We start from the raw sequence: 27,482 nt of genomic DNA, 5'->3' as shown, positions 1-27,482 counted from the left end.
TTGAAAGGCTGGTGAGTGTAGAACTAGGCTAAGCCTCTGAAGTTCAAAAGGGTTTGGGGAGATCCTGGGAACTGGGCTACTGCCCCCAAGGCCTGTTCAGTAGAGATCCCACCTCCATAGTCAAAGAAGTTGGGAAACCCCAGTTCTAGGTTTCTACATGACAGCTGCCCTGATCAACTCTCAAACAGAAAGGCCAGGATCCAACCATACCTCAATGGACCCCAGGGACATCTTGAAGGCATTTCGCAAGCAGAAGAAAATTCATGCCAATCCATCATCAAAAGCACTCACGAAGATTCCCAAGAAGCCTGAGGCACCTCTCAACACCTCCAGCTGCACAGGAAATGAGTTGGATAGAGGGAGTACAGAGAAAAAGCAAGAGAGTAGCTGAGTTCCCTATGGGCCCATGTACCCACTGGCATTGGGTGAGCCAAGGCAGAACTCTTTGAGAAGCAGGTTGTCCAACATGGTGGCCAGATACATTCTGCCCTGGTCCCAGGGGTCACTCACATTATCGTGGATAATGGCATAGACTATGAGCTAGCCCTTTGCCTCCTTAGACTGCCCCAGCTATCCCCAAGTGCTCAGGGGTAAAGTCAACCTGGCTGAGCATGTCCCTACAGGAGAGAAGGCTGGAGGATTCAGCATCTTCCTCCCCAACAGGTACCTGGACCAACCACAGCTCAGTAAGACAGACCAAGACTCTTCTACTGGAGCTTGTAAGGATCTGCTCAGGACAGCCCTCTTTCCTCCCTCTATTCCCACTAGACAGAAGAAGCACCAGAAAACAGAAGATGCTCCAAACACTCAAGTCCAGCCTGGCTCTGGTGATAAAACCAGTGATGAGGAAGAGACCCAAGTTAATGCAGCTGATTTGGAAGCCCTGACCAGTGGCTACTACCCCATCCCTCCTGAGGGAGATGATGAGCCTAGTCCAGCCCCTGAGGGTCTGGATAAGTGGGTTTGTGCACAGCCTTCAAATCAAAAGGTGACCAACCACAAAACCCATATCACAGAAAAACTGGAAGTGATGGCCAAAGCCTACAGTGTTCAGGGAGACAAGTGGAGGGCCCATGGCTATGCCAAGGTCATCAATGCCCTCAAGAGCTTCCACAAGCCTATCACCTCCTAATAGGAAGCTTGCAGTATCCCTGGGATTGGGAAACACATGGCCAAGAAGATCGTAGAGATCCTAGAAAGTGGACATCTACAGAAGCGGGACCACATCAGCAATAGTGTGCCTGTCTTGGAACTCTTCTCTAATATTTGTGGAGCTGGAACCAAGACTGCCCAGATGTTGTACCATCCACATGTGCTTCTGGAGCTTAGAAAACATCTGCAACCAGGCCTCCATGAATACTCAGCAGGCCATTGACCTGAAGCAATTCAATGACTTTCTGGAACTCATGCCCAGGGAGGGGGCTGCCTAGATTGAGCAGAGAGTCCAGGAATCAGCTCAGAATTTCAAGTCTGGGCTGTTGCGTGTGCCATGCAGTTCCAACCAACAGGGGAAAGCAACCTGTGGTGATCTGCACGTGCTGCTCACTCACCCAGATGGCTGATCTCAGCCCATTGTCAGTCACCTGCTTGACAGTCTTCAGCAGTGAAGGTTCCTGACTGATGACTTGGTGAGCCAGGAGGAGAATGGTCAGCAGCAGAAGTACCTAATTGTGTGCAAACTCCCAGGACCAGGGCGACGACACTGACTGGACATCATCACTGTGCTCTATGTGCACACTGCTCTACTTCACTGGCTCTGCCCACTAAAACCGCTCCAAGTGGGCTCTGGTCAAGACCAAGGGCATGAGCTTGTTGGAACACAGCCTCAGCGCAGCTGTGGTGCAGGATACCTAAGGTCTCAAAGTAGGGTCTGGCGGAGTGCTTCCCACCCCAATTGAGAAGGATGTCTTCACACTCCTAGGCCTGCCCTACTGAGAACCAGCTGTGCAGGACTGGAGACCCATGGTCAAGGTGGAAGGGGCACCCACTGGACCAGCTGCCCCACCTGGCTATCAGTACTCTCTAGCCTCAGCTCGCTAAACCTCACCACTTTAATCACCAGCTCCCTGGACCTGAGGGAAAGGGCCAATCTAGCTCCCAGCGTCTGCCCTGCACTCTCTCGACAAGAGCAGACTGCTCTCCCTTCTACTGCACAGGTACCCTTGGTAGAGATTTGCATGTGGCCCATTACCCCATTTTAAGCAGAACAGGTGGCTGGTTTGAAGCCAGCTTCTTGTGCTGAAGGCCCAGGCATCCCCTTTCCCTACCCTGAGGAGGGTTTAGCTACTGACGGTGGGATGGGGCTTTAGGGGAAGAGGCAAGCAGTTCTGGCCCAGCATTACTCAAGACCCTTTAGAGGAGAATGAACCACTTCATGTACACCCTCTACCCACCTCATTTCCTATGCAGCTGGAGGTGTTGAGAGGTGCCTCAGGCTCTGTGAGGAAGACCCAGGGGCCAGTAGAGTGCATTTGACATTCAACCTGCCTGGGGTCTCTGAGCTTCTGCAGTCCCTGCCCTGCCTTCTCCCACCCAGGGGGGCATAAAGAGGGGAACTAAATGGGAACCCAGAAATGCAAGTTAACTGCTCTTCATATAGGCCAAGCCTGAGTCAGCTCCTGAACTCAGGACACTGGGGGACATTAAAAGGGAAAATTTATGGAGTCAGGCATTTCAGGGTGCCTATCTACCCATCAGCATCTTCTGTGGGCCCTGCCATAGAAAAAGCTATCTGGGAACATGAACAAAAGTGGCAAAGATTAGCTCAGTTGGTCTGGCTCATTGGTTGAGTGTGAACCTATGAACCTGGTGGTCATGGTTCGATTCATTGTCAGAGCACATGCCTGGGTTGTGGGCTTGATGCCTAGTGTGGGGCATGCAGGGGCAGCCCATCAATGATTCTCTCTCATCGTTGATGTTTCTGACTCCCTCCCTCTCCCTTTCTCTGTAAAATCAATAAAAATATATGTTTTTTAAAAGTGAAAAAAAATGTATATATACTAGCAGCCCGGTGCACGAAATTCGTGCACGGGGCCTGCACCTTCTCCAATTTGAGACCCCTCGAAGGATGTCCTACTGCCAGTTTACATGGATCTGGCCTAAACCAGCAGTCGGACATCCCTCTCGAAATCCGGGACTGCTGGCTCCTAACCTGCCTGCCTGCCTTCCTCATTGCCTCTAACCACTCTGCCTGCCGGCCTGCTCGACCCCAAGGTCCCCCCATCCCCTGCCACTGCCGGTCTGCTTGCTCCCAAAAGCCCCCCCACCAGCCTGATCACCCCAAACTGCCCCCCCCCCAAGGCCTGCTCGCCCCTGCCTTTCCTCCCCGCTGGCCTGCTCATCCCCAACTGTCCCCCTGCTGGCCTGCTCACTCCAAACTGCCCCCCCCCCCGCTGTCCTGATCACCTCCAACTGACCCCCACTGATGGCCTGCTTACTCCCAACTGGCCCCCCTGCTGATCTGCTCACCCCCAACGGCCCCGCCCCCCCCACCAGCCTGATTACCCACAACTGCCCTCCCCTCTTGGCCTCTAACCACCTCTACCTCAGCCCCACCTCCATGGCTTTGTCCAGAAGAACATCTGGAAGGTCTCCTGGAAGGTCTCCCAGTCTAATTAGCATATTATTCTTTTATTAGTATAGATATATTTGTCTGTAAATATGATTATGATTGCAGATATGAGTAGGACCAGGTAAGGTTTTATAGAATGGGCCTTTTATTACAGATGGTTTGCCATGTATGCATTTTTTCTAAAGAAAATTACTTTATTTTTTTTAATATATTTTATTGATTTTTTACAGAGAGAAAGGGAGAGAGACAGAGAGTTAGAAACATAAGATGAGAAACATCGATCAGCTGCCTACTGCACATCTCCTACTGGGGATGTGCCCGCAACCCAGGTACATGCCCTTGACTGGAATCGAACCTGGGACCTTTCAGTCCGCAAGCTGACGCTCCATCCACTGAGCCAAACCGGTTTCGGCAAGAAAATTACTTTAAAAATTACTTTAAAAAATGTTTCTGGAAGACTCTGAGAAATTTACAGTATCTGCTTTTCTTCCAAGAAAGTTGTCACTTTTATGCCAGAGTGAGAATTATTTGTATGCTTTGTATGTCAGCATTGGGCCACTGTGACTGGGGGGCACTTAGCTTGACTTGAGAGTAATTATCTTGCTCACTTGGCTAGGAGGAAGGGTGTGTGGCAGAGGAGATAAATACTGGGTTCTGGATTATTCATAGATTGCTGACTTTCTGGATTGATTGTGCAAGCCCATCCTTTTATTGATGTCCACATTCTATTGACAGGCATCTACCCTGGGAGAGAAATGAGATGAAATTCTCTTTCTTGTCATTGTAAAAAGCATTTGAATTCCTAAGGTGTGATAAGGCCACCCAGCCATCCACAGTCAAGGTACACATTTTCATGGAGGATGTTCCCACTCTTGAATTAATTAAAACAATTTTTTTTTAAATTTAAACTTTCTTCTATAACTGTTTTCTTGTTAGTTAAAAGCTAGTTTTTTTGAAACTACTTCCAAAGCTTTTCAAGTTGCATATGTCCTTGGAATGAATTTATAAATAAGAATTGAGCCTGGCCGGTGTGACTCTGGTTTAGCATCAACCTATGAACCAGGAAGTCACAGTTTGATTCAAGGTCAGTCCACATGCCCGGATTGTGGGCTTGATCCCCAGTACAGGGCATGTAGGAGGCAGCCAAGCAATGAGTCTCTCTCATCGATGTTTCTTTCTCTCTCCCTCTCCCTTCCTCTCTGAATCAGTAAGAATATATTTTAAAGAGAGAGAGAGAGAAAGAGAGAGAGAGAGAGAGAGAGAGAGAGAGAGAGAGAGAGAGGAGAGTATATATGTTTGTAAATAAGAAAACATGTATTTGATGCTCTTAGAAGTCTTATTTTCTTTCATTGAAACTTGTGCAGTATAGGGAACTCCATAGATTCTCTTAATTTGAACAAAGTTAGAGGGAAAGGTACTAATTCAGAGTTCCTTGGGAAAATGTGTCACTTATATATTCTTTTATGTTTATTTTTTTTTAAATCAAAAACTGAAATATCTTCTTTTCAGAAAATATATTTGGATCTAAATATCTTCTATAATTTTAATCCTAAAATATCAATTTAAATATCTTAAAAATGGTTGGAATGTTTGTTTGTTTGTTAAATAAGTTAGGTTACTGGAGTTCTACATGTTACTGGATCACCTGGGGTAATTTCTGATTGGAAAATTAAGAATTATAGTCAGAGGGGAGGACATGAGAATTTTTAAAGAACGTATTCAATTTACTTTAGAAGCCGAACTTCTCTTATCATGTGACTTGTTTTGTATGTTTGTTAAACTATATTATCACATAAGCATTGCTGCTATTGGGACAAACAGTGACAGTTGATTCGGGTCATTTGAATGTCCACTGTCTGTTTTAACACATTGTTTGCGGGTAGTTTTTATCGCGCGCTAACAGGTGGCGCGGGCCATTTTTGCGCAAACGGCAACGTTCAGTAAAATTACGATAACTTTAATTTACGTATTTATACATTACCCGCATTCTACCACTAGTCTACAAAAAACGTATTAATTTGTGTCCCGCGCTCTACTACACTGGTAGAACGTATAAATACGTAAAATGTATAAATACGTTTCCCGCATACAATGTGTTAATTTGTATGTTCGTTTTGACACTGCCATACGCTCAAACTTCAGTGGAAGTCATGAGAACCTATTTTTGCCTGCTCACTCCTTTATGTTGGAAATATTCTTTTTTACTCAGAGGGACCTTAACTTTGATGTAAGGGATTGTTTCCCTTGCCAACTTTTTTCTCCCTTGCCAAGTAAGAACTCTTCAGTGATTCCTTCCCCAGGATATTTGCAGATGTGGTTGGGAAAAGTCATTTCATCCCCGACCTTTAAAGGTCAGGTGCTGGGATGCCCGGGTGCCGCCTTGCCTGCGGCCAGGCTCTCCGATTGCGATGACAGATCAAAGGGCCGCAGGCAAGGCTGCATCTCCGATTGCAATCACCGGCTGGAGGCAGTCAAAGCCGGCCCGGTTCTCCAATTCAGGGATGGGGGCTCTTGCCTGCTGCCTAGGTTTCCGATCACCGTTCTTGTTCTTCCTTCCTTCCCCTTTCGCCTCCCATCATTGTGCCTATGTATGCAAATTAACCGCCATCTTTGTTGGTGGTTAACCACCATCTTTCTTGGCAGTTAATTTGCATATCGCCCTGATTAGCCAATGGGAAGCATAGTAAAGGTATGGTCAATTACCCTTTTGTCTTTTATTAGATAGGATAAGAACTGAAACAAAAAATCACACAGAAGAAAACATTGGTACTAAATTTAAGGACCTTGGTCTCAAAAATGAATAAGAGAATATCAAACTAAAAGGCTTCCGTACAACAAAAGAATCCACAAACAAAACAAAAAGGCAACCAACCAAACAACAGCTCTGATAAGGGGTTAATATCCTAACTACATAAAAATGCATACAACTCAACACCAAACAAACAATCCAATTTAAAAACTGGCAGTGTGGTCTGAACAAACACTTTTCCTAATATGACATACAAATGGCCAAGAGATGTATAAAAGGATGTTCAACTTCATTAGCTATTAAGGGAAGTTTATCTACCTGAAAAATTTGACATTTACTCACAAAATTATATGACCCCTATATTTACTGCACCATTATGAACAGTAGCCAAGACATGGAAATAACTAAAATGCCCTTCTATAAATAATTGGATAATGAAGATGTAGTTTATATATGCTATGAAGCACTACTCAGGCATAAGAAAAGATGGAAATATTGCCATCTGGGACCACATGGATGGATCTTGAGGATATCATGCTAAGTGAAATAAGTTGAACAGAAAAAATCAAGAACTATGTTATTTTACCCATATATGCAGCGGTTCTCAATCTGTGGGTCGCAACCCCTTTGACGGTTGAATGATCCTTTCACAGGGATCGCCTAAGACCATCCCGTATATCAGGTATTCATAACAGTAGCAACATTACAGTTATGAAGTAGCAACGAAAATAATTTTATGATTGGGTCACAACATGAGGCACTTTATTTAAAGTGCCAGAAGGTTGAGATCCACTGCATATCAACACTAATAAAAGAGAAAAATGGTAATTGGCGTACGACGCTACCCTTTTCATTGGCTAATCAGGGCTATATGCAAATTAACTGCCAACTAAGATTGGCAGTTAACTGCCAACAAGATGGCGGTTAATCTGCATATGTAGGCACAATGCAGGGAGGCGAAAGGGAAAGCAGGAAGAAGCCCCCTGCCACTGACAGTGATCGGAAACCCAGGGGGGAGCTAAGAGCTGGGGGGCAGGGCAAAGGCGGCCCTGGGGCCCCCCAGCCATGATCGGAGAATCAGGCGCCTTTGCCGCCCTGGCCAGTGATAGCAGGAAGTAGGGGTGGAGCCAGCGATGGGAGCTGGGCACGGTCGAAGCTGGCAGTCCTGGGAGCTAGGGGTCCCTTGCCTGGGCCTAAAGCGGAGCCCACGATCGCGGGGCCACTGCCACTGCGGGTCCCCGCTGCCCGGGCCGGACGCCTAGGCCAGAGGCGTTAGGCCTGGGCAGGGGCGGAGCCTGCAACTGCGGGGAGCTGGGGGTCCCTTGCCCAGGCCTGACACCTCTGCCGGAGGCCTCAGGCCTGGTCAAGGGGCGGATGCGGTGATTGGTGATCGGAGGGTGATGAGGGTCAACTCCTCTGGCCGAGGCATCAGGCCTGGGTGGGGGGCGGAGCCGGGGATTGGGGGAATATGATGGTCCCCTTGCCCAGGCCTGAAGCCTGGGTCAGAGGCGTCAGGCTTGGGCGGGGGGTGGAGCAAGCAATCAGAGGGAGATGGGGGTCCCCTGCCAAGGCATGATTCCTGGGCCAGAGGCCTCAGGCCTGGGCAAGGGGCCGATCCGGTGATTGGTGATCGGAGGGTGATGAGGGTCAACTCCTCTGGCCGAGGCATCAGGCCTGGGTGGGGGGCGGAGCCGGGGATTGGGGGGATATGATGGTCCCCTTGCCCAGGCCTGAAGCCTGGGTCAGAGGCGTCAGGCTTGGGCGGGGGGTGGAGCAAGCGATCAGAGGGAGATGGGGGTCCCCTACCCAGGCATGATTCCTGGGCCAGAGGCCTCAGGCCTGGGCGGGGGTCAGAGCCAGTGATCGGGGGGAGATGGGGTCCCCTGTCCAAACCTGACACCTCTGGCGGAGGCATCAGTACTGGGCAAGGGGCTGATCAGGCGATCGGAGGGTGATGGGGGTCTACGCCTCTGGCTGAGGCATCAGGCCTGGGCAAGGGGCAGAGCCAGCAATCGGAGGGGTCTGGGGGTCCCCTGCCCAGGCCTGACGCCTGGGCCAGAGGCATCAGGCCTGGGCCGGGGGCAGAACCAGTGATGGGGGAAAATGAGGGTCCCCTGCCCAGGCCTGATGCCTCTGGCCCAGGCGTCAGGCCTGGACAAGGGGCCGATCCTGTGATTGGAGGGTGATAGCGGTCAACGCCTGAGGGCTTCCAGTATGTGAGAGGGGGCAGGCTGGGCTGAGGGACACCCCCCCCCCCACACACACACACACCCAGTGCACGAATTTCGTGCACCGGGCCCCTAGTATGGGATATAAAGGAACAAATGAACAAATAAGACATACAAACAAATAGAAACTCATAAGCACAGGCAACAGAGAAAAAGGAACCCTAAAGATGGGTCAAGGAGGTCCAGAGAATAATGAAGGAAGGAGATTCAACTTTGGGTGGTGGACACACAATGCAATATACAGGTGATGTATTATAGAACTGTATACTGGAACACTGCTTGGCAGTTAGAGCGTTGCCTGTGCACAGAAGGGTTGTAGGTTCGATTCCCGGTGAAAAGAGTGTGTGGAAGGCAATCAGTCAATCTTTCTCTCTTTCTCTCCTTTTCCCTCCCCTTCCACACTCTCTGAAAAAAAATCAATGGAAAAAATGTCTTCACTGCTGAAGTGAAGATTAAAAAAAAAGGAACTGTACACTTGAAACCTATATAATTTTAGTAACCAATAACACATCAGTGAGTTTAATAAAATTAAAATATAAATATTCGAAAAACTGTATATATTATTCAGTTGGAAAAATAAGAATTTTTATCTATGACAATCATAAAAGGTTGAAAATTCTCAACTTGCATTTTCTAAAATAGAAATAATCCCCTATTAGCAAAATTTCCAACCTTGATGGTGTATCAATTCTGATTCAGTAAATATTGGAATTTGGGGTGTGTCTATGTGAGGTAAGAGGTGGTAGGGGGCAGGTGAAATACCAATAACTGATACAAAGATTTTTAAAGCTCTCCTGATGTTTACTCCATAAAATAGGTTTGGCAACCAGACACTTAAATCAGCGACTGGTCGCCAACCAGTCGTCTGAGGATCACTGGTGGTCTGTAAGGTCCAAAAGGTTAGCAACAACTGAGTTAAATGACCTCAAACTATCTTATTATATCCTTAATAATACAAATAATAAAACATGCAAGGATCTTTCCTCTTTTGAGTATAATTTTGCATAAAATGTATCCCATTCCATTACTTTGTGTATATATATATATTTTTTCCACTCCATTACTTTATACTTGGATTAAAACAAAGGAATGAAATTCACAAATTTTTATTATCCAGGGTTTTTTCTCCTGAAACTCTGTATTACATGTATGAAATATCTTATAATAGAAATATAATAATAAACATTCAACTACACACATTCTGGATGAACTCTACATAATTGTGTTCAGTCTCCTACAAACTTCCTCATTTTCTGTCATGGACTTTAAATTTGTATATCATTATAGTACTCAATTCAACAACCAAACACAATCTGCCATATAGTAACTATTCTAAAATTAAACTGAAAGTTTCAAAAATCTACCTTGAAATAATAATACCACCAAAGGATGAGAAAACTGTTTGTTAATAATAATAAAAAAAGTGGTTTAAAGATATTTCATTATTAAGAGAAAAACAGAAGAAATTATTCAAAGACAATGCCTTAGGACATACATCCATAAATATTTTTTAAAATAAAACTAGACAGAATCATCAGGAGGGCAAAAAACTTAAGGAGAGTGATATCACAGCATGCAGATGACCAAATATTAGAGGCAAATCATGTTAAATATGTTCTATTATACAGCAAGCAGAGTGGAAAATATTTTGAATCAGTAAATTGAAGTAGTTACAAAAACTATACTAATTGAATATAAATCCAAATTCCCTTATTGCTCTTATAAATTATATGACTAAGCAAAATTTTAAACATTCAATGAGTGTAAACTATTGAATAAAAGTACCAGTATATACCCAGAACTCAATTAAATTAACCTATATTTATCTTACATAATTTCAATTAAAGCATGGATGATGATTCTGTTGTAAGTTCTTGTTCTTATTTTAAGTAAAATAAATTAAAACACTTACCTGTGTTTCATACAAGTGAGCTATATGAAACTGAACTACAAAGGATCATGGAAAGAAATTAATTATAATACATCCGAGTTTCAGGTAATAAAAATAGATAATAAAAATATGCAAATTAATAAAATGTTAACTCTAGATTAAAAATTTGATTTAGAAGGTGTACCTTTTATTTATCTACTAAACTGACTAAATATCATAAGCATGCTTTAAAAAGCATTCTTTACTATTAAATAATAAATATTTATATTAAATAAAAATTTCATCCACTTATTTTTAATTGCAAATAACATTTGCCCCATAGAAATCAGTAATTAATAAATTTACAAAGTTCAAACTGTCAATATTAAGTATAATATTCTAAATGTAAATATCCTGACATATGGCATTCAGTATTGTCACTTTATAATTATAGTAAAGCTACTCTTTAATAAACAAAGATTTTTTTAAAGTACAGTTTTTCTTTATAGTAAATTTTATCTAAAAATATTTTTGAAAAAGTCATACACAAGAAAAATATTAGTGAACTATTTTTTACTAGTATTTTAGTTTATTGAACATTTTTGGTAAGTAATTTTACTAAGTTGGTTTCTTTTTAGTTCTTCAGAGTTAGGTGACTTAAAAAAGAAAAGGGTCAAACCAATTAAAAAAAGCAACACTATAAAATAAGTATGTCTGAAAAGTTCAAGGCAGAGTATTTTGCTTCTTTTTAAAGAAACTCTTCTTGCCCTAGCTGGTCTGACTCAGTGGATAGAGCGCCAGCTTCTGGACTGAAGGGTCCCGGATTTGATTCTGGTCAGAGCACACGCCCAGGTTGCGAGCTCAGTCCCCAGTTGGGAGCATGCAGGAGGCAACCGATCAATTATTTTCTCTCATCAGTAATGTTTCTTTCTCTCTTCCTCCCTCTCCTTTTCTTCCTGAAATCAATAAAATTATATTTTTTTAAAAAAGAAATTCTTTTTGATACCCAATTCCTAAAATGCATGAATGATTTACCAAAGACCATAAAAAAAAAAATCACAAAAGTTTAACAACTACATTCTAGATATTTGAGTTATATTGTTCTTATTTGCAAGAACAAATATCCTTTCTATTTTGGGTTAGGTTTTAATTAGAAAAAACTGTCAAATTATATGCAGAATATGCCCTGGACGGTTTGGCTCACTGGTTAGAGTGTCAGCCTGCGGACCAAAGAGTTTGATTCCTAATCAAGGGAATGTTCCTTGGTTGCCAGCTTGATCCCCAGTCCCAGTTGGGGTGCATGCTGGAGGCAACCAATCTATGTGTCTCTCTCATGGTGATGTTCCTTTCTCTCTTTCTTTCTCTCTCTCTCTCTCTCTAAAAATAAATGGAGCCCTAACTGGTGTGGCTCAGTGGATAGAGCATCGGCTTGTGAACTGAAGGGTCCCTGCTTCGACTCTAGTCAAGTATACTTGGCCGGTTGCAGGCTTGAACCCCAGTGTGGGGCCTGCAGGAGGCAGCCAATCAATGATTCGCTCTCATCATGTTTCTATCTCTCTCCCTCTCCCTTCCTCTCTGAAATCAATAAAAATATTTTTAAAATAAATAAATGAATAAAAATGGGGAAAATATCATAGGGTGAAGATTAACAAAAAAAAAGTTATATGTAGAATATTTAATTACATGGGTTTTTTCTAGAAAGACTCTCACAGAAAACAGAAGTTCTCATTTAATATAAATCCCAAAATGACTTTTTCTCTTCTTTCCTTCTCTTTTCCCACATCTTCTCTCTTATTATATCTCAATGAATAATGTAAAGATAAACTTCTTTCTAGGAGGTAAAAAAAAATTACCCATGCTTAGCTCCCTAAGATTCTGATTCAGTGAGCCTGTGGTATGAAGGCTTTAATACAGTTTCATTATAAGTTTCCCAGTACTATAAATATATATTCTGTATACCCAAAATAAAGAACACTGCACAAGGTACCCAACCCATAAATTCCCTTCCATGAAAAAAAATACTGAAAGAAAAAAGACATAATTTTTCCATTTAAAAAGACAGACACTATAAGATAACAATAACTACCAATAATAATCTAACACAAAGGAGGCAACTACTATGAGTTAGTGTTCTGTGAGAAACTAGACTTATTTATGGTTATCGAGTAACGCACTGATTATTATTAAAAAACAAACTATTCAAATCAACTAATTGTCTTAAAGTCTGTGTGTTAGTCTTGTATCTCTCAGGTTTGTTTTCAACAAATCAACAAAAGGTATTCGTGGTCATAATTTGAAATGTCTTATACATAGTCTATTCCTCAAAAAGACAATAAAACTATGGTATTTAGAAATACTTACTTTCAACTTTGGACAACGTACAGGGATGGCAGTCAATCAACGCTAATTGAAAATGCTGTAACAGAAAAGTAAAAATATTAATGCGCTAAATTTAGAGTTGCATAAAATTGATTTATATATTTAAGGCTTTTAAGGTCAAGTATATAATAATGAAATGATGTGGGAGATTCCAAAATGGCTACAGAGTAAGTGCCAGTTACTCTGGCCCACTTCTGGTCAACTGAAAAACCAACTGAACTGAAATATTATAACCAAGGACTTATGGAAGAAACCACATCAAGAGTGACAGCAAGGGTGGAGATATGAAATGGGATGGTCCTACTCCCAAGGGTGGTGGCTATAATTCCAGAGAAATATCTCAGCTGAGGGGGCTTCCCCCTGAAAAACTGGGGGAAAAACTCCCTCTAAATATCATGCCAGGCTTCCCAGCCCACAGCACCAGAGCTGGAAAGAGCAGCCCATCTGGATGTGAAAATAAGTGGGAATTCTATCCACCAGGGAGAAACAGAGTCAGCTAGATACACTTTTGCCTCTTAAAATGCCAATGCACAAGATCTTGTTTGCAGCCAGTCACCCTGGGCTCCTGTGGAGGGAGGATGAAGCAAATTACAATTGCATCATGAGAGAACTGGGTTTGTTGCTCTTGAGGGGATGAGGGTGGGGTGGGGGGGTGGAGGGGGAAGCTTCCAGGATCCCTGTGCTGAATCATATTTCTTGGTGGAGCGTCTCCCCTCCCCCTGAATGGGGGAATTCAACAGCCCCGTCCCCTGGACTACCCCTTTCCCCACCCTGCAGAGCTAATCCCCTAGTGAGGAGTCAGTAACAGAGTTGTCTGATTTTGGAACTGGGCCATTCCCCTTACTTTCCCATGACTCTGACTGTCCATTCCCCATCAGGGAGATTGCTGGAACAATCCCCTCTGCACTTTTGGCATATCCCCACACACACTTAGTGGCTCTGCCCAGCTGAGATCCAGTCACAATCAGAAGAGAATGAGGGCGATATAGGCAGACGCGTCCCAGGTCGTCTCCCGGAGCAAATGGAGTAAGCAGCTGAAACTAATAACACCCACCCTAAATTGGCGAAACTACTCAGCTGGTGAGACAGTTTGCAGCCAGGAAGGGCAGAGCTCCCCTGGAAAGGTAAAAAACCAGGGATCTGGGCAAGAAAGTTTGCCAGACCTCTGAGCACAGAGGGTTAGAGGGAGACCCCATGGCAGATAGCAACGTCCCTTGGGACAGGCACAGCCCCTGACTGGGGAAAGGAGATACACAGGATTCCGGGCACCGCCGGGGGATTTGAGAGCTGGGTTCTGTGAGCACGGAGGACTGAGCCTACAGGGGAGCAGCGTGAAGAGCTGAACAGAGCATACAGTGCCGGTAATAGAAGAGCTTGTAGAAAGTCAGCCACCCCGTTTCCGCGGCTGGCTTTTACTTGTTTATTTTCACTGAATCCTGGTCATAAGACATTTCGGATACAGACACTCACCTGTGCCCAAGAGAGGGAGAAGGTGCGGACGAGTGGAATCTGGGGAGAAACTGAGGAGAGAGGGGGGGGCCGGGAGAGGTGGCAGCGGATTGAGTGCTGAGACACCCCTGGGCCAGGATCAGGGCAGCCATTCTTTCCAGAGGGTGGGACTCCCCTACCTAGCCCCCAGGCGAGGAGCACAACCACACCCAGATTCCACCCTGAACAAGATCAAGGATTAAAATAATCTGATCACTCCCTGGGAGTTAACAGGGTCTGGCCTATAGAGGGATTTTCAATCCCAGCAACAACACAGAGTGGTGCCTGGTACACGGTGCCTTGTTGTGTTGTATTTTGTGCCTTTACATCAACGCAGCAGATCCAAACAACAGCAGCCTCCTGAGCACCACACCCTCTGTTTGAGGAACAGCAGCTGTACGTGAAACCTTCCCCTACCAGCCAGAAGAGCTACCACAGATGTGAACAGCATCCACCAGAGCTGCTGCCAACTGAGAAGCAGCTGCTACCACAACCGCTCGAAGAGCACCACAACCCAAGGAGTCACTGCCACCCAGGGAGCAGCCACTGAACGACTCAACGTCTAGATATGTCAGTGAGATCAAACATGGGTAGACAAAGAAACCCCCAAAGGAAAGAAAAAGAGGACTCGCCAGAAAAGCAGCTAAGTGATACAGAGGCATGCAACATGACCGAAAAAGAATTCAGAATAAGGGTCCTAGAATTCATAAACTGGACGGAGGAAAAAATCAATAACATATGCAAGAAGCTAGAAGAAACAGATGAAAAAATCAACAAAGTAAGTAACACCCAAGAAGAAAGGAAGAGTGATATAGCTGCAATAAAAAACACCATAGGAAGTATGAACAGTAGACTAGGAGAAGCAGAGGACCGAATTGTGAATTAGAAGACAAGGAAGCAAAACACACCCAAACTGTACTGCAATTGGAGAAAAAAATTAAAAGACAGGAGGAGAGCCTAAGGGAGCTTTGGGACAACATGAAACGAAACAACATACGAATAATAGGAGTACCAGAACAACAGAAAGAGGAACAAGAATTAGAAAACCTACTGAAAGAAATAATATCAGGAAACTTCCCTGAGGTGGGGAAGAAAAAAGTCACACAAGCCCAGAGAGTCCCAAACAAGGTGAACCCGAAAAGACCCACACCGAGACACATCATAATTACCATGGCAAATGTTCAGGACAAAGAGAGAATCTTACAAGCTGCAAGAGAGAGACGGAAAGTTACATACAAGGGATCTCCCATTAGATTGTCAAATGACTTCTCAACAGAAACACATCAGGCCAGAAAAGAATGGACAGAAATTTACAAAGTGATGCAAAGCAAAGGACTGAATCCAAGAATACCCTATCCAGGAAGGCTATCATTCAAAATTGAAGGGAAATAAGAAGCTTCACAGACAAAAAAAGACTAAGGGAGTTTATCACCACCAAGCCAGCAATGCAAGAAATGCTAAAGGGACTGGTGTAAAAAGAAGAAATAAAAAGCTCAGAAAGAAAACAGCCACACACACACACAAAAAAAGTGGCTAAAAACAAGTACCTTTCAATAATAACTTTGAATGTAAATGGACTAAATGCTCCCACCAAAAGACATCGAGTGGCTGAATGGATAAAAAAACATGACCCATACATCTGCTGTCTACAAGAAACCCACCTCATTAGAAGGGACTCACACAGACTGAAAGTGAAAGGATGGAAAAATATCTTTCAGGCAAATGGAAAGGAAAAGAAAGCTGGGGTAGCAATACTTATATCGGACAAAATAGACCTCAAAGTGAAGGCCATAACAAGAGATAAGGAAGGCCACTTCATAATACTAAAAGGTTCAAAACAACAAGAAGATATAACCCTGGTATACATATATGCACCCAATGCAGGAGCACCCAAATTCATAAAAAAACTCCTGGAAGATATCAAAGGACAGATCGACAACAATACAATCAGAGTAGGAGACTTTAATACACCACTGACAGCACTGGATAAGCCCTCTAAACAAACAATCAGCAAAGATACAGCAATCCTAACTGACTCACTAGATCAGATGGACTTAATAGACATCTTCAGAACACTTCACCCCAAAGCCAGGGAATATACATTCTACTCAAATGCTCATAGGGCATATTCAAAAACAGACCATATATTGGGTCACAAGCAAAGTATCCCCAAATTCAAGAAGATTGAAATCATGAAAAGCGTCTTCGCAGACCACGATGGCATAATATTAGAAATAAACTACAATAAAAACAACCCAAAATACTCAAACACCTGGAAGCTGAATCGCATGCTATTAAATATTGATTGGGTTACCAATGAGATCAAAGAAGAAATTAAAAACATCCTGGAAACTAATGACAATGAAAACACAACAATCCAAAAAATATGGGACACAATGAAAGCAGTCCTGAGAGGGAAGTTAACAGCTCTACAGGCCTATCTCAAAAAAACAAGAAAAAATGATAGTAAATCATCTAACTCTACAACTCAAAGAATTAGAAAGAGAGCAACAAGAAAACCCCAGAGTGAGCAGAAGGAAGGAGATAATAAAGCTTAGAGCAGAAATAAATGACATAGAGACAAAAAAAAATACAGAAAAATCAATGATACCAAGAGCTGCTTCTTTGAAAGGATAAACAAGATTGACAAACCTCTAGCCAAACTCACCAAGAAGCAGAGAGAGAGGACCCAAATAAACAAAATCAGAAACGATAGAGGCGAAATAACAACAGACCCCACAGAAATACAAATGATTGTTAAAAAATACTATGGACAGCTCTACTCCAACAAACTAGACAACCTGGAGGAAATGGACAAATTCCTAGAAAAATACAACATTCCATAACTCAATCAGGAAGAATCTAAAAATCTCAACAGGCCAATAACCATGGAAGAAATTGAAGCAGTCATCAAAAAGCTTCCATCAAGCAAAAGCCCAGGACCAGACGGCTTCACAGGGGAGTTTTACCAAACATTCAAGGAAGAACTAAAACCTATCCTCGCAGACTACTACAAAAATCCAAGAGGAAGGAACACTTCCAAGCTCATTCTATGAAGCCAGCATCACACTAATACCAAAACCAGGTAAAGACAACACAATGAAAGAGAATTACAGGCCAATAGCCCTCATGAACATAGATGCCAAAATCCTCAACAAAATCTTAGCAAATCGGATCCAGCAGTACATCAGAAAGATCGGATCCAGCAGTACACCATGACCAAGTAAGATTTATCCCAGGGATGCAAGGATGGTACAATATCCGCAAATCAATAAACGTGATACATCACATAAACAAATTGAAAGAAAAAAACCACATGGTCATATCAATTGATGCAAAAAAAGCACTTGACAAAATTCAACACCCATTTTTGATAAAAACTCTCCGTAAGGCGGGAGTAGAAGGATCATACCTCAACATAATAAAAGCCATTTATGACAGGCCCACAGCCAGCATCATACTCAATGGGCAAAAACTAACACCATTTCCCCTAAGAACAGGAACAAGACAGGGATGCCCCCTCTCATCACTCCTGTTCAAAATAGTACTGGAAGTGTTAGCCATTGCAATTAGGCAAGAAGAAGAAATAAAAGGCATCCAAATTGGAAAAGAGGTAGTAAAACTGTCCTTATTTGCAGACGACATGATATTATACATACAAAACCCTAGAGATTCCATCAAAAAGCTACTAGACTTAATACATGAATTTGGCAATGTAGCAGGATACAAAATTAACCCCATGAAATCTGAGGCATTTCTATACACCAATAGTGAACTTTCAGAAAAAGAGATTATAAAAACAATCCCATTTACCATTGCACCAAAAAAAATTAAGCTACCTAGGAATAAACTTAACTAAAGAGGTAAAAGACCTCTACTCACGAAACTACAGGACGTTGAAAAAAGATATAGAGGAAGACATAAACAGATGGAAGAACATACCGTGTTCATGGATTGGTAGAATCAACATCATTAAAATGTCCATACTACCCAAAGCAATCTATAAATTCAACGCACTTCCCTTTAAAACACCAAAGGCATACTTCAGAGATCTAGAACGAACTCTCCAAAAATTCATCTGGAATAAAAAAAGACCCTGAATAGCTGCAGCAATCCTGAAAAAGAACAAAGTAGGTGGGATCTCAATACCAGATATCAAGTTGTATTACAAAGCCACTGTTATCAAAACTGCCTGGTACTGGCACAAGAATAGGCGTATAGATCAATGGAATAGAATAGAGAGCCCAGAAATCGGCCCGAACCAATATGCTCAATTAATATTTGACAAAGGAGGCAAGAACATACAATGGAGCCAAGATAGTCTCTTCAACAAATGGTGTTGGGAAAATTGGACGGATATATGCAAGAAAATGAAACTAGACCACCAACTTACACCATACACAAAGATAAACTCAAAATGGATAAAGGACTTAAATGTACGACAGGAAACCATAAAAATTCTAGAAGAATCCAAAGGCAACAAAATCTCAGACATATGCCGAAGCAATTTCTTCACTGATACAGCTCCTAGCGCACTTGAAACTAAAGAGAAAATGAACAAATGGGACTACATCAAAATAAAAAGCTTCTGCACAGCAAAAGAAACCATCAACAAAACAACGAGAAAACCCACTGTGTGGGAAAACATATTTGCCAATGTCATATCTGATAAGGGCCTAATCTCCAAAATTTATAGGGAACTCATACAACTTAACAAAAGGAAGATAAACAATCCAATCAAAAAATGGGCAAAGGACCTAAATAGACACCTTTCAAAAGAGGACATTCAGAAAGCCAAGAGACATATGAAAACATGCTCAAAGTCACTAATCATCCGAGAGATGCAAATCAAAACAACAATGAGGTACCTTCTCACACCTGTCAGAATGGCTATCATCAACAATTCAACAAACGACAAGTGCTGGAGAGGATGTGGAGAAAAAGGAACACTTGTGCACTGCTGGTGGGAATGCAGACTGGTGCAGCCACTATGGAAGACAGTATGGAGTTTCCTCAAAAAACTGAAAATGGAACTCCCATTTGACCCTGTGATCCTACTTCTAGGAATATATCCCAAGAAACCAGAAACACCAATCAGAAAGGATATATGCACCCCTATGTTCATAGCAGCACAATTCACCATAGTTAAGATCTGGAAACAGCCTAAGTGCCCATCAGTAGATGAATGGATTAGAAAGCTGTGGTACATCTACACGATGGAATACTATGCTGCTCTAAAAAGGAAGGAACTCTTACCATTTGCAGCAGCATGGATGGAACTGGAGAGCATTATGCTAAGTGAAATAAGCCAGTCAATAAAGGAAAAATACCACATGATCTCACTCATTCGTGGATAATAGAGACCATTATAAACTTTTGAACAATAATAGATACAGAGGCAGAGCTGCCTCAAACAGATTGTCAAACTGCAGCGGGAAGGCCCGGAAGGGTTGGGGGGCAGGAAGTAGGGGGTAAGAGATCAACCAAAGGACTTGTATGCATGCATATAAGCATAACCAATGGACATAGGACACTGGGGGATAGGGGAGGCTAGGGGACTGTCTAGCACGGGCGGGGGGGGGGGGGGCGCGGGGGGGGGGGGGGGGGAATGGACACATATGTAATACCCTTTGTAATACTTTAAGAAATAAAAAATAAATAAAAGAAAAAAGATACAAATTATGAACAACAAACATGCATCTATCAACAAGTGAATCTAAGAATCAAGTGAATAAATAATCTGGTGATCATAATAGAATCAGGGACATAGAAAGGGAATGGACTGACTCTTCTTGGGGGGGAAAGGGTTGTGTGAGATGCGGGAAGAGACTGGACAAAAATCGTGCACCTATGGATGAGGACAGTGGGTGGGGAGTGAGGGCAGAGGGTGGGGCGGGAACTGGGAGGAGGGGAGTTATGGGGGGGAAAAATAGGAACAAATGTAATAATCTGAACAATAAAGTTTTAATAAAAAAAAAAGAAAAAAAAATAACAGAATGAGGTATATGGCTCTGGGCAGGGCCACACCTCCTATCTTCCCCAAGCCTGATCACCACTGCCCCCTCATGGGAGATCCACTAGTCCCATCTCAACTCACAAGCCTAAACAAAGCAAAGCCCTCCCTTAACATAGGCAAATTTACTATTTGGGCCTCATAAACTCTGCTGGCCTCACTCTGATGACTCTCTATAACTCCATCCCAACACTAGGTGTATAAGCACCCAGTAGGTAACAGCTAGATGGTATACCTATAGACATTTGCTGAGTAACCTCACACTAAACACTGGCATCTAGTTTAGACTTGCATTAATCTGGTGATGCACTGTGAGCCTATCATGTACAACTCTACCACCAGAGGCTATTTCAGTGACTAAGCCTAACAGGCAGCTAGCAAGCAAAAGCAAATCTCAGAGTGCCTTGGGACTTTTCCTGACCTGCCCCCAGGACCAATGCTGGTAAAAACCAGCCTTGCTGCTTAGCTTGCCATATGCACCCAGGCCCAATAGAAGTAGCCACAAAATGTAATTTCGGATTACTTGTAGCTCCAAACAGATTGACCAAGGCCATTGATAGATAGTATCTGACATTAATTGCACCAAGTTCCTCCTAAGAGGTCCTGAAACAACACACCCAACGGCCACGTTCATACAACACCCTATCTGGATACAATAAGCTTCACAAATTGCAAGTCCAAAGGAAAATCTGGGCAAGGACAAACTGCTGAGGCAAACACCTGCACAGCAGCTCCTATACTCTCATTAGGGTTGAGCCTCAGTCAGCCAGCCTGAGGGTTAATCCAAAACATGAATGGGCCAATAACAATCAAGACTCAATTACAACAAGGGGGCCCACACAACCCACACACGGGACATTCGTGAAGCACCCAACTCAGGTGCTCAAGGAAACTACACCACAGATCCCACAAGACACCTACTAAAGAAGGCCACCCAACAAAGACTGCAAGTCATAGCAGATCTACCTAATACATAGAAAAAAACAGAGTTCTGGCTGCGTAACTCAGTTGGTTAAAGCACTGCACCAACACATTAAGGCTACGGGTTCAATTCCCAGTCAGGGTATATATAACAATCAACCAATGAGTGCATAAATAAGTGGAATAACAAATCGATGTTTCTCTCTCTCTCACATCTCTCTCTCTAAAAAATAAAACAAACAAACAAAAACCAAGAAACAAATGAAGAAACAGCCAAAATGGGGAAATAAAGAGACCCCAAATGACAGAACAGGAGAAATCTCCAGAAAAAGAACTAAATAAAATGTAGGTATGCAATTTATTAAATGTAGAGTTCAAAGTAATGGTTATAATGATGCTCAATAGCATGGAACAGGACAAAGAAACCAAAAAGGAAACCAATAAGAAATAATTACAATATCTGAAATGAAGAATATAATGGAAGAAAGAAACAATAAATAGATGAAACAAAGTATCAAACCAGCAATTTCAAAAGCAAAGTAGAAAAAAAATCACTCAGAACAGCAATAAAATAAAGAATTTTAAAAAATGAGGATAGCCTTGGACGGTGCTCAATGGTTAGAGTGTTGTCCTAAACACCAAAGGATCCCAGTTTTGATTCCTGTCCAAGGGCTTGTACTTTGGTTGTGGGTTCGCTCCCCACCCCCTGTTGTGGCACATGTAGAAGACAGTAGATATGTCTCTCTCACATCGATGTTTCTTTCTATCTCTCTCCCCCACTCCACTCTCCTTGAAAAGCAAAGGAAAAAATATCCTCAGATGAGGATTAACAAAAAAATTAAAAATGAGGATAATTTATAGAACCTTTGGGATAACATGACATATAATATCTACATCACATGGGTACCAGAAGAAGAAGACAGACAGAGAGAGAGGAAGAAAGAGAGAGCAAGGAATGGAGAACCTATTTTAAGACCAATAACTTCCCTAATCTGTTGAAGAAAAAGGGACACAAGTGCAGGAAGTGCAAAGAATCCTAAACAAGATGAACCCAGGGCCTACACCAGACAAATCATAATTAAAATGACAAAGCTTAAAGACAAAGAGAGAATCTTATAGCAGCAAGGGAAAGACAATTAATTACCTACAAGAAAACTTCCATAAGACTGTCAGCTATTCTCTCAACAGAAACAGTTCAGGCTAGAAGGGATTAGCAAGAAATATTCAAAGTGAGGAAAGGCAAAGACCTACAGTCAAGGCTACATTTACCCAGCAAGACTATCATTTAAAATTGAAAGAGAAATAAAGAGCTTCCCAGACAAGACAAAGCTAAAGGAGGAGTTTGATACCTCCATACCAGTATTACAAGAAATATTTAAGGGCCTAAAAGAAGAATAAGAAGGGAGAAGAGGAAAAAGAAAAGGATACAATAAAATGGCAATAAAAAGGTACAAACCAATAATCACTTTAAATGTAAATAGCTTAATGTTCCATTCAAAAGACACAGGATCATTAAATGGGATATGTATCTAACCTATATAAAGAGGTGATATGCAATTGACCCTCACACCCTCACAAGATGGCTGCCTACCAGACTGGCAGGGAGGGTTAGTGAGGGACAACCAAACAACTGAACAGCAGGCTGTGTGGGGCAACCAGCCCGGCAGAAGGGTTAGTGAGGGACGACCAAATGACTGAACAGCAGGCTGAGTGGGGCGACCAGGTCAGCAGGGGGGGCCATGAGGGGCGACCACGCGACTGAACAGCAGGCTGCATGGGGCGACCAGGCTGGGGGGATGATGCAGTTGGGGGCAACCAGGCTAGGAGGGGGGCAGTTGGGGGCGATTAGGCTGGCAGGAGGTGGGCAGTTAGAGGTTACCTGGCTGGCAGCAGGGGGCAATTGGGGTTGACAAGGCCAGCAGTGAGGGGCTGTTAGGGGCGACCAGGCAGGCAGGCACGTGAGCAATTAGGAGCCAGTAGTCCAGGATTGTGAGAGGCATGGATGTCCGACTGCCGGTTTAGGCCCGATCCCGGGGCAGGGTCCCGATTGAAGAGGGAGCAGGCTGGGCTGAGGAGACCATCCCACCCCCATGCACTGGGCCTCTAGTCTATAATTATATGTATATACGGATATATGCATATATGTCTGTAAGAGATCCACCTCAGAATGAAAGACAAATACACACTCACCACAAGTTGATAGAAAAGTAAGGTATTTTATGCAAAAGAGAAAGAAGTAGCAATACTTAAATCTGACAAAATAGACTTTAAAGCAAAGACTATAATGAGAGACAAAAAAGGACATCACATAATGATAAAAAAACAATCCAACAAGATATTACCATTGTAAACAGTTATGCACCCAACATAGGAGCACCTAAATATATAAAGCAAGTCTTGATGGACATAAAAGGAGAGAATGACAGTAATACAGTCACAGTAGAGAATTTTAATACCCCATTCACATCAATGGATAAATCTTGGAGACAGATATCAAAAAGGAAACAGTGGCCCTGAATGACGCATTTCACCCCAAAGCTGCAGAATATACAAGAGCACGAGACATTTTCTAAAACTGACCACACGTTAGGACACAATACAAGTATCAATTAATTTTAAAAGATTAAAATAATATAAAACATCATTTCTAATTTTAGTAGTAACAAAATAGAAATCAATCAGAAGAAAAAACCATGAAAACACACAAAGATATGGAGGCAAAATAACACATTACTAAAACAATGACTTGGTTAACAATCAGATCAAAGAAAAAATAAAAAGATACCTTGAAACACCTGGAAATTAACACATAACAACCCAAAATCTATGGGAAACAGAGAAAGTAGTCATAAGAAAAAATTTATAAAATTACAGGCTTATCTCAAGAAACAAGAAAAATCACAAATAAACTATCTAACTTTAGACTTAAAGAAATTAAGAAAAACACTAACTGATTCCAAAGTGAGTAGAAAAAAGAAAATAATAAAGAGCAGAAATAAATGGAAGAGTTAAAATCAACAGCAAAAGATCAATGAAGTAAGAGTTGGTTCTTTGAAAGGTAAAAAAGATTGACAAACCTTACCAGACTCATCATAAAAAGAAAAGAGCAAGGACCCTAATAAATAAAATTAGAAACGACAGAGAAAAAGTATGACAAACTCAAAGCCAATATCATATTGAATGGGCAAAAACTACGTGTTTCCCTTAAAATCAATAACAAGACAGGCATGTCTGTTTTCACCACTCTTATTCAACATTAGAGGCCTGGTGCATGAAATTCAGGCACTCAGGGAGGGGGGTCCCTCAGCTTTGCCTGCGACCTCTTGCAGTCTGGGAGCCCTCAGGGGTCATCAGACATCCTTAGTGCTACCACTGCACTTGCCAGCCGTGAGTCAGGGCACATACGTAGGCTGGATGTTCAAACCCTAATCAGGGGGCTCATCTGGGAGGCAACTGATTGATGTTTCTCAATCATATAGATGTTTCTCTCTCCCTTTCTCAAAAAAAAAAATGAAAAAATAAACAATTGAATGGGAGAATGTATTCGCCAGTGATATATCTGGATAAGGAGTTAATATCCAAAATTTATAAAAAAGTTATAAAACTCAACAGCAAAAATAACACACCAAACAATCCAATTAAAAAATGAGCAAAGGGCCTAAATTGACACTTCTCAAAGAGAAGATATAGATGGCGAATAGACATATGAAACAATGCTCAATGTCACTAATCATTAGAGAGATACAAATTAAAACTACAATGAGATAATACCTCATACTGGTCAGAATTGCTATCATCAATAAATCAACAAAGTGCTGGCGAGAATCTAGCTGGCAAGATATTAATGAAAATGGTTACACTCTATGAATTTTCAATATAGAAGAAAGCCTTATACTGGGAAAAGATGCCATATAAGACTTTCATACCCTGAGAGAAATCAATGCCTGGCTTCAAAGGAGCCTGACTCTCTTGTTAGGTATGGGTCAATGAAGTTGAAGCCAATCCTCATGTACACTCTGAAACTCCTAGGGCCCATAGGATTTATGTTAAATCTACTTTGCCTGTGCTCCATAAATGAAACAAAGCCTGTATGCTAGCATACCTGTTTGCAACATGGTTTACATATTATTATAAGCCCACTTCTGAGAACCGCTACTTAGAAAAAAGATTCTTTTCAAAGTATTACTGCTCAGTGACAATGCACCTGATCACCCAAGAGCTCTTGGGGTATACAATATAATTAAGTTTTCTTGTGTGTTAGGACAACGTTCATTGTACAGCCCATGGATCAAAGAAGTCATTTTCAACATTCACATCTTATTTAAGAAAAACATTTTATAAGGTTATTGGGGCCATAGATTGTGATTCCTCTGATGAATCTCAGGAATGCAAATTGAAAATATTCTGGAAAGGATTCACCATTCTAAATGCCATTATAACATTTGTGGTTCATGGGAAAGAGATCAAAATACCAACAATAGAAATGGAAGGAAGTTGATTCCAGTCATCATCAGTGACATTAGTGACAGGAGTTCAAGACTTCAGTGGACTAAGTAACTGCAGATATGGTGGAAATAGCAAGAGAATGAGAATTAGAAATGGAGCCAGGCCCAGCTGGTGTGGCTCAGCTGACAGTGGTTGAGCATCAACCTATGCACTATAAGTCATGGACCAATTCCAGTCAGACACATGCCCAGGTTGTGGGGTCCATCCCCAGTAGGGGGCATGCAGAAGGCAGCTGACTAATAATTCTCTCTCATCAGTGATGTTTCTCTCTCTCGCTCCCTCTCCTTTCATCTCTGAAATCAATAAAAAAAATCTTTAAAAAGTGGAGTTGGAAGATGTAACTGAATTCCTATTATTTCATGATGGTAACAATTGTAATGCATGAGACGTTGCTTTTTATGGATGAATTAGAGGCCCGGTGCATGAAGATTCATGCACTGGAGGGGTGGGGCATCCCTCAGCTCAGCCTGCCCCCTCTCACAGTCCGGAAGCCCTCAGGTGATGTCCTACTGACAGCTCAGACCCACTTGGAGCGGGCCTAAGCTGCAGTCTGGCCTTCCTCTGCGCAAGGCAACTAGGCTGAACAGGGGAAAGAGCCACCCCCATTACCCCGCTGCTACTGCCACTGTCGGTCGTGGCGACTGCGAGGCCTGAACCATAAGCCTCGCAGCCACCAGGACTCACGGCTGCCTGAACCCACGGCTGCCTGAGCCCCAGGCCTTGCAGCTGCTGTGGCTTTGTCTGGATGGACATCCGCCCTAATTAGCATGTTACCCTTTCATTAGAATAAACTAGAGGCCCGGTGCACGAAATTGTACAAGGGGTAGGGGAGGGTGTGGAGGGTCCCCTCAGCCCAGACTGCACCCTCTCCACTCTGGGACCCCTCAGGGGATGTCAGACTGCTGGTTTAGGCCTGACCCCTCTCGCAATCTGGGACCACTGGCTTCTAACGGCTCGCCTGCCTGCCTGCCTGGTCGCCCCCTAACTGCCCTCCTCTGTCAGCCTGGATGCCCCATAAATGCCCTCCCCTGACAGCCTGGTCACCCCCTAATTGACCTCCCCTGCTGGCCTGATCACCCCTAACTGCCTCAGCCCCCTCCACCTTGGCTTTGTCTGGAAGGACATCCAGAAGATGTCTGGTGTAATTAGCATATTACCCTTTTATTAATATAGAGGCCCAGAGCATGAAATTGTGTGTGGGTATGGTCCCTAGGCCTAGCCTGTGATTAGGGCCATCTTCTGCCTGCTCGCCAGTCCCCAGTCCCGCCCCGCTGCCATCCACACCAGTTCCCTGTGGTCCCCCATTTGCCATGCTGCGATCAGAGCCTGCGGGCCAGGAGGAGGAACCAAGAGGTTGGCCGTTCCACCAACTCGCCAGTCCCCAGTCCCGCCCCAGTTCCCTGTGGTTCCCATTCGCCATGCTGCAATTGGGAGCCTGCAGGCCGGGGCAAGGGACCAAGATGTCAGCCATTCCGCCCACTTGTCAGTCCCCAGTCCCATCCCACTGCCACCCATCCCTGTTCCCCGTTCACCATGCTGCAATCAGAGCCTGTGGACCGGAGGAGGAGGGACCAAGAAGTCAGCAGTTCTGCCAGCTCACCAGTCCCGCCCCACCGCCACCGACCCCAGTTCCCCATAGTTCCTCGTTCACCATGCTGTGTTCAGAGCCTGCGGGCCAGGGAGTGGGGGACCTAGAGGTGGTCAATGCACCTCATAGCCCCTGGTCAAGTGGTCATTCCACCATTATGGTCACAGGG

General features: G+C 43.1%; 1 protein-coding gene and 1 pseudogene across 6 annotated transcripts in view; one reads left to right on the top strand and one right to left on the bottom strand.

Moving 5' to 3' along the window:
- Positions 1 to 27,482, bottom strand: part of LOC132225560 (histone demethylase UTY-like) — a 300,626-nt gene that overhangs the window by 150,885 nt on the left and 122,259 nt on the right. For all 6 annotated transcript variants that reach the window (XR_009450969.1, XM_059680653.1, XM_059680656.1 and 3 more), the window contains 2 exons: positions 12,780 to 12,834; positions 10,461 to 10,495 (listed from right to left, as the gene is read on the bottom strand). Coding sequence is in view for 5 of the 6 variants with exons in the window: in XM_059680653.1 (XP_059536636.1) it covers positions 10,461 to 10,495; positions 12,780 to 12,834 (90 nt within the window). In the remaining variant the exon portion in view is untranslated. The remainder of the gene's footprint in view (positions 1 to 10,460; positions 10,496 to 12,779; positions 12,835 to 27,482) is intronic.
- LOC132225535 (DNA polymerase lambda-like) lies at positions 158 to 2,040 on the top strand (annotated as a pseudogene).

This window comes from Myotis daubentonii, chromosome Y (genome assembly GCF_963259705.1).
Source record: "Myotis daubentonii chromosome Y, mMyoDau2.1, whole genome shotgun sequence".
NCBI lineage: Eukaryota > Metazoa > Chordata > Mammalia > Chiroptera > Vespertilionidae > Myotis > Myotis daubentonii.
Note: the sequence above shows the minus strand (reverse complement) of the source record. Positions and strands in the feature narration are given on the sequence as shown.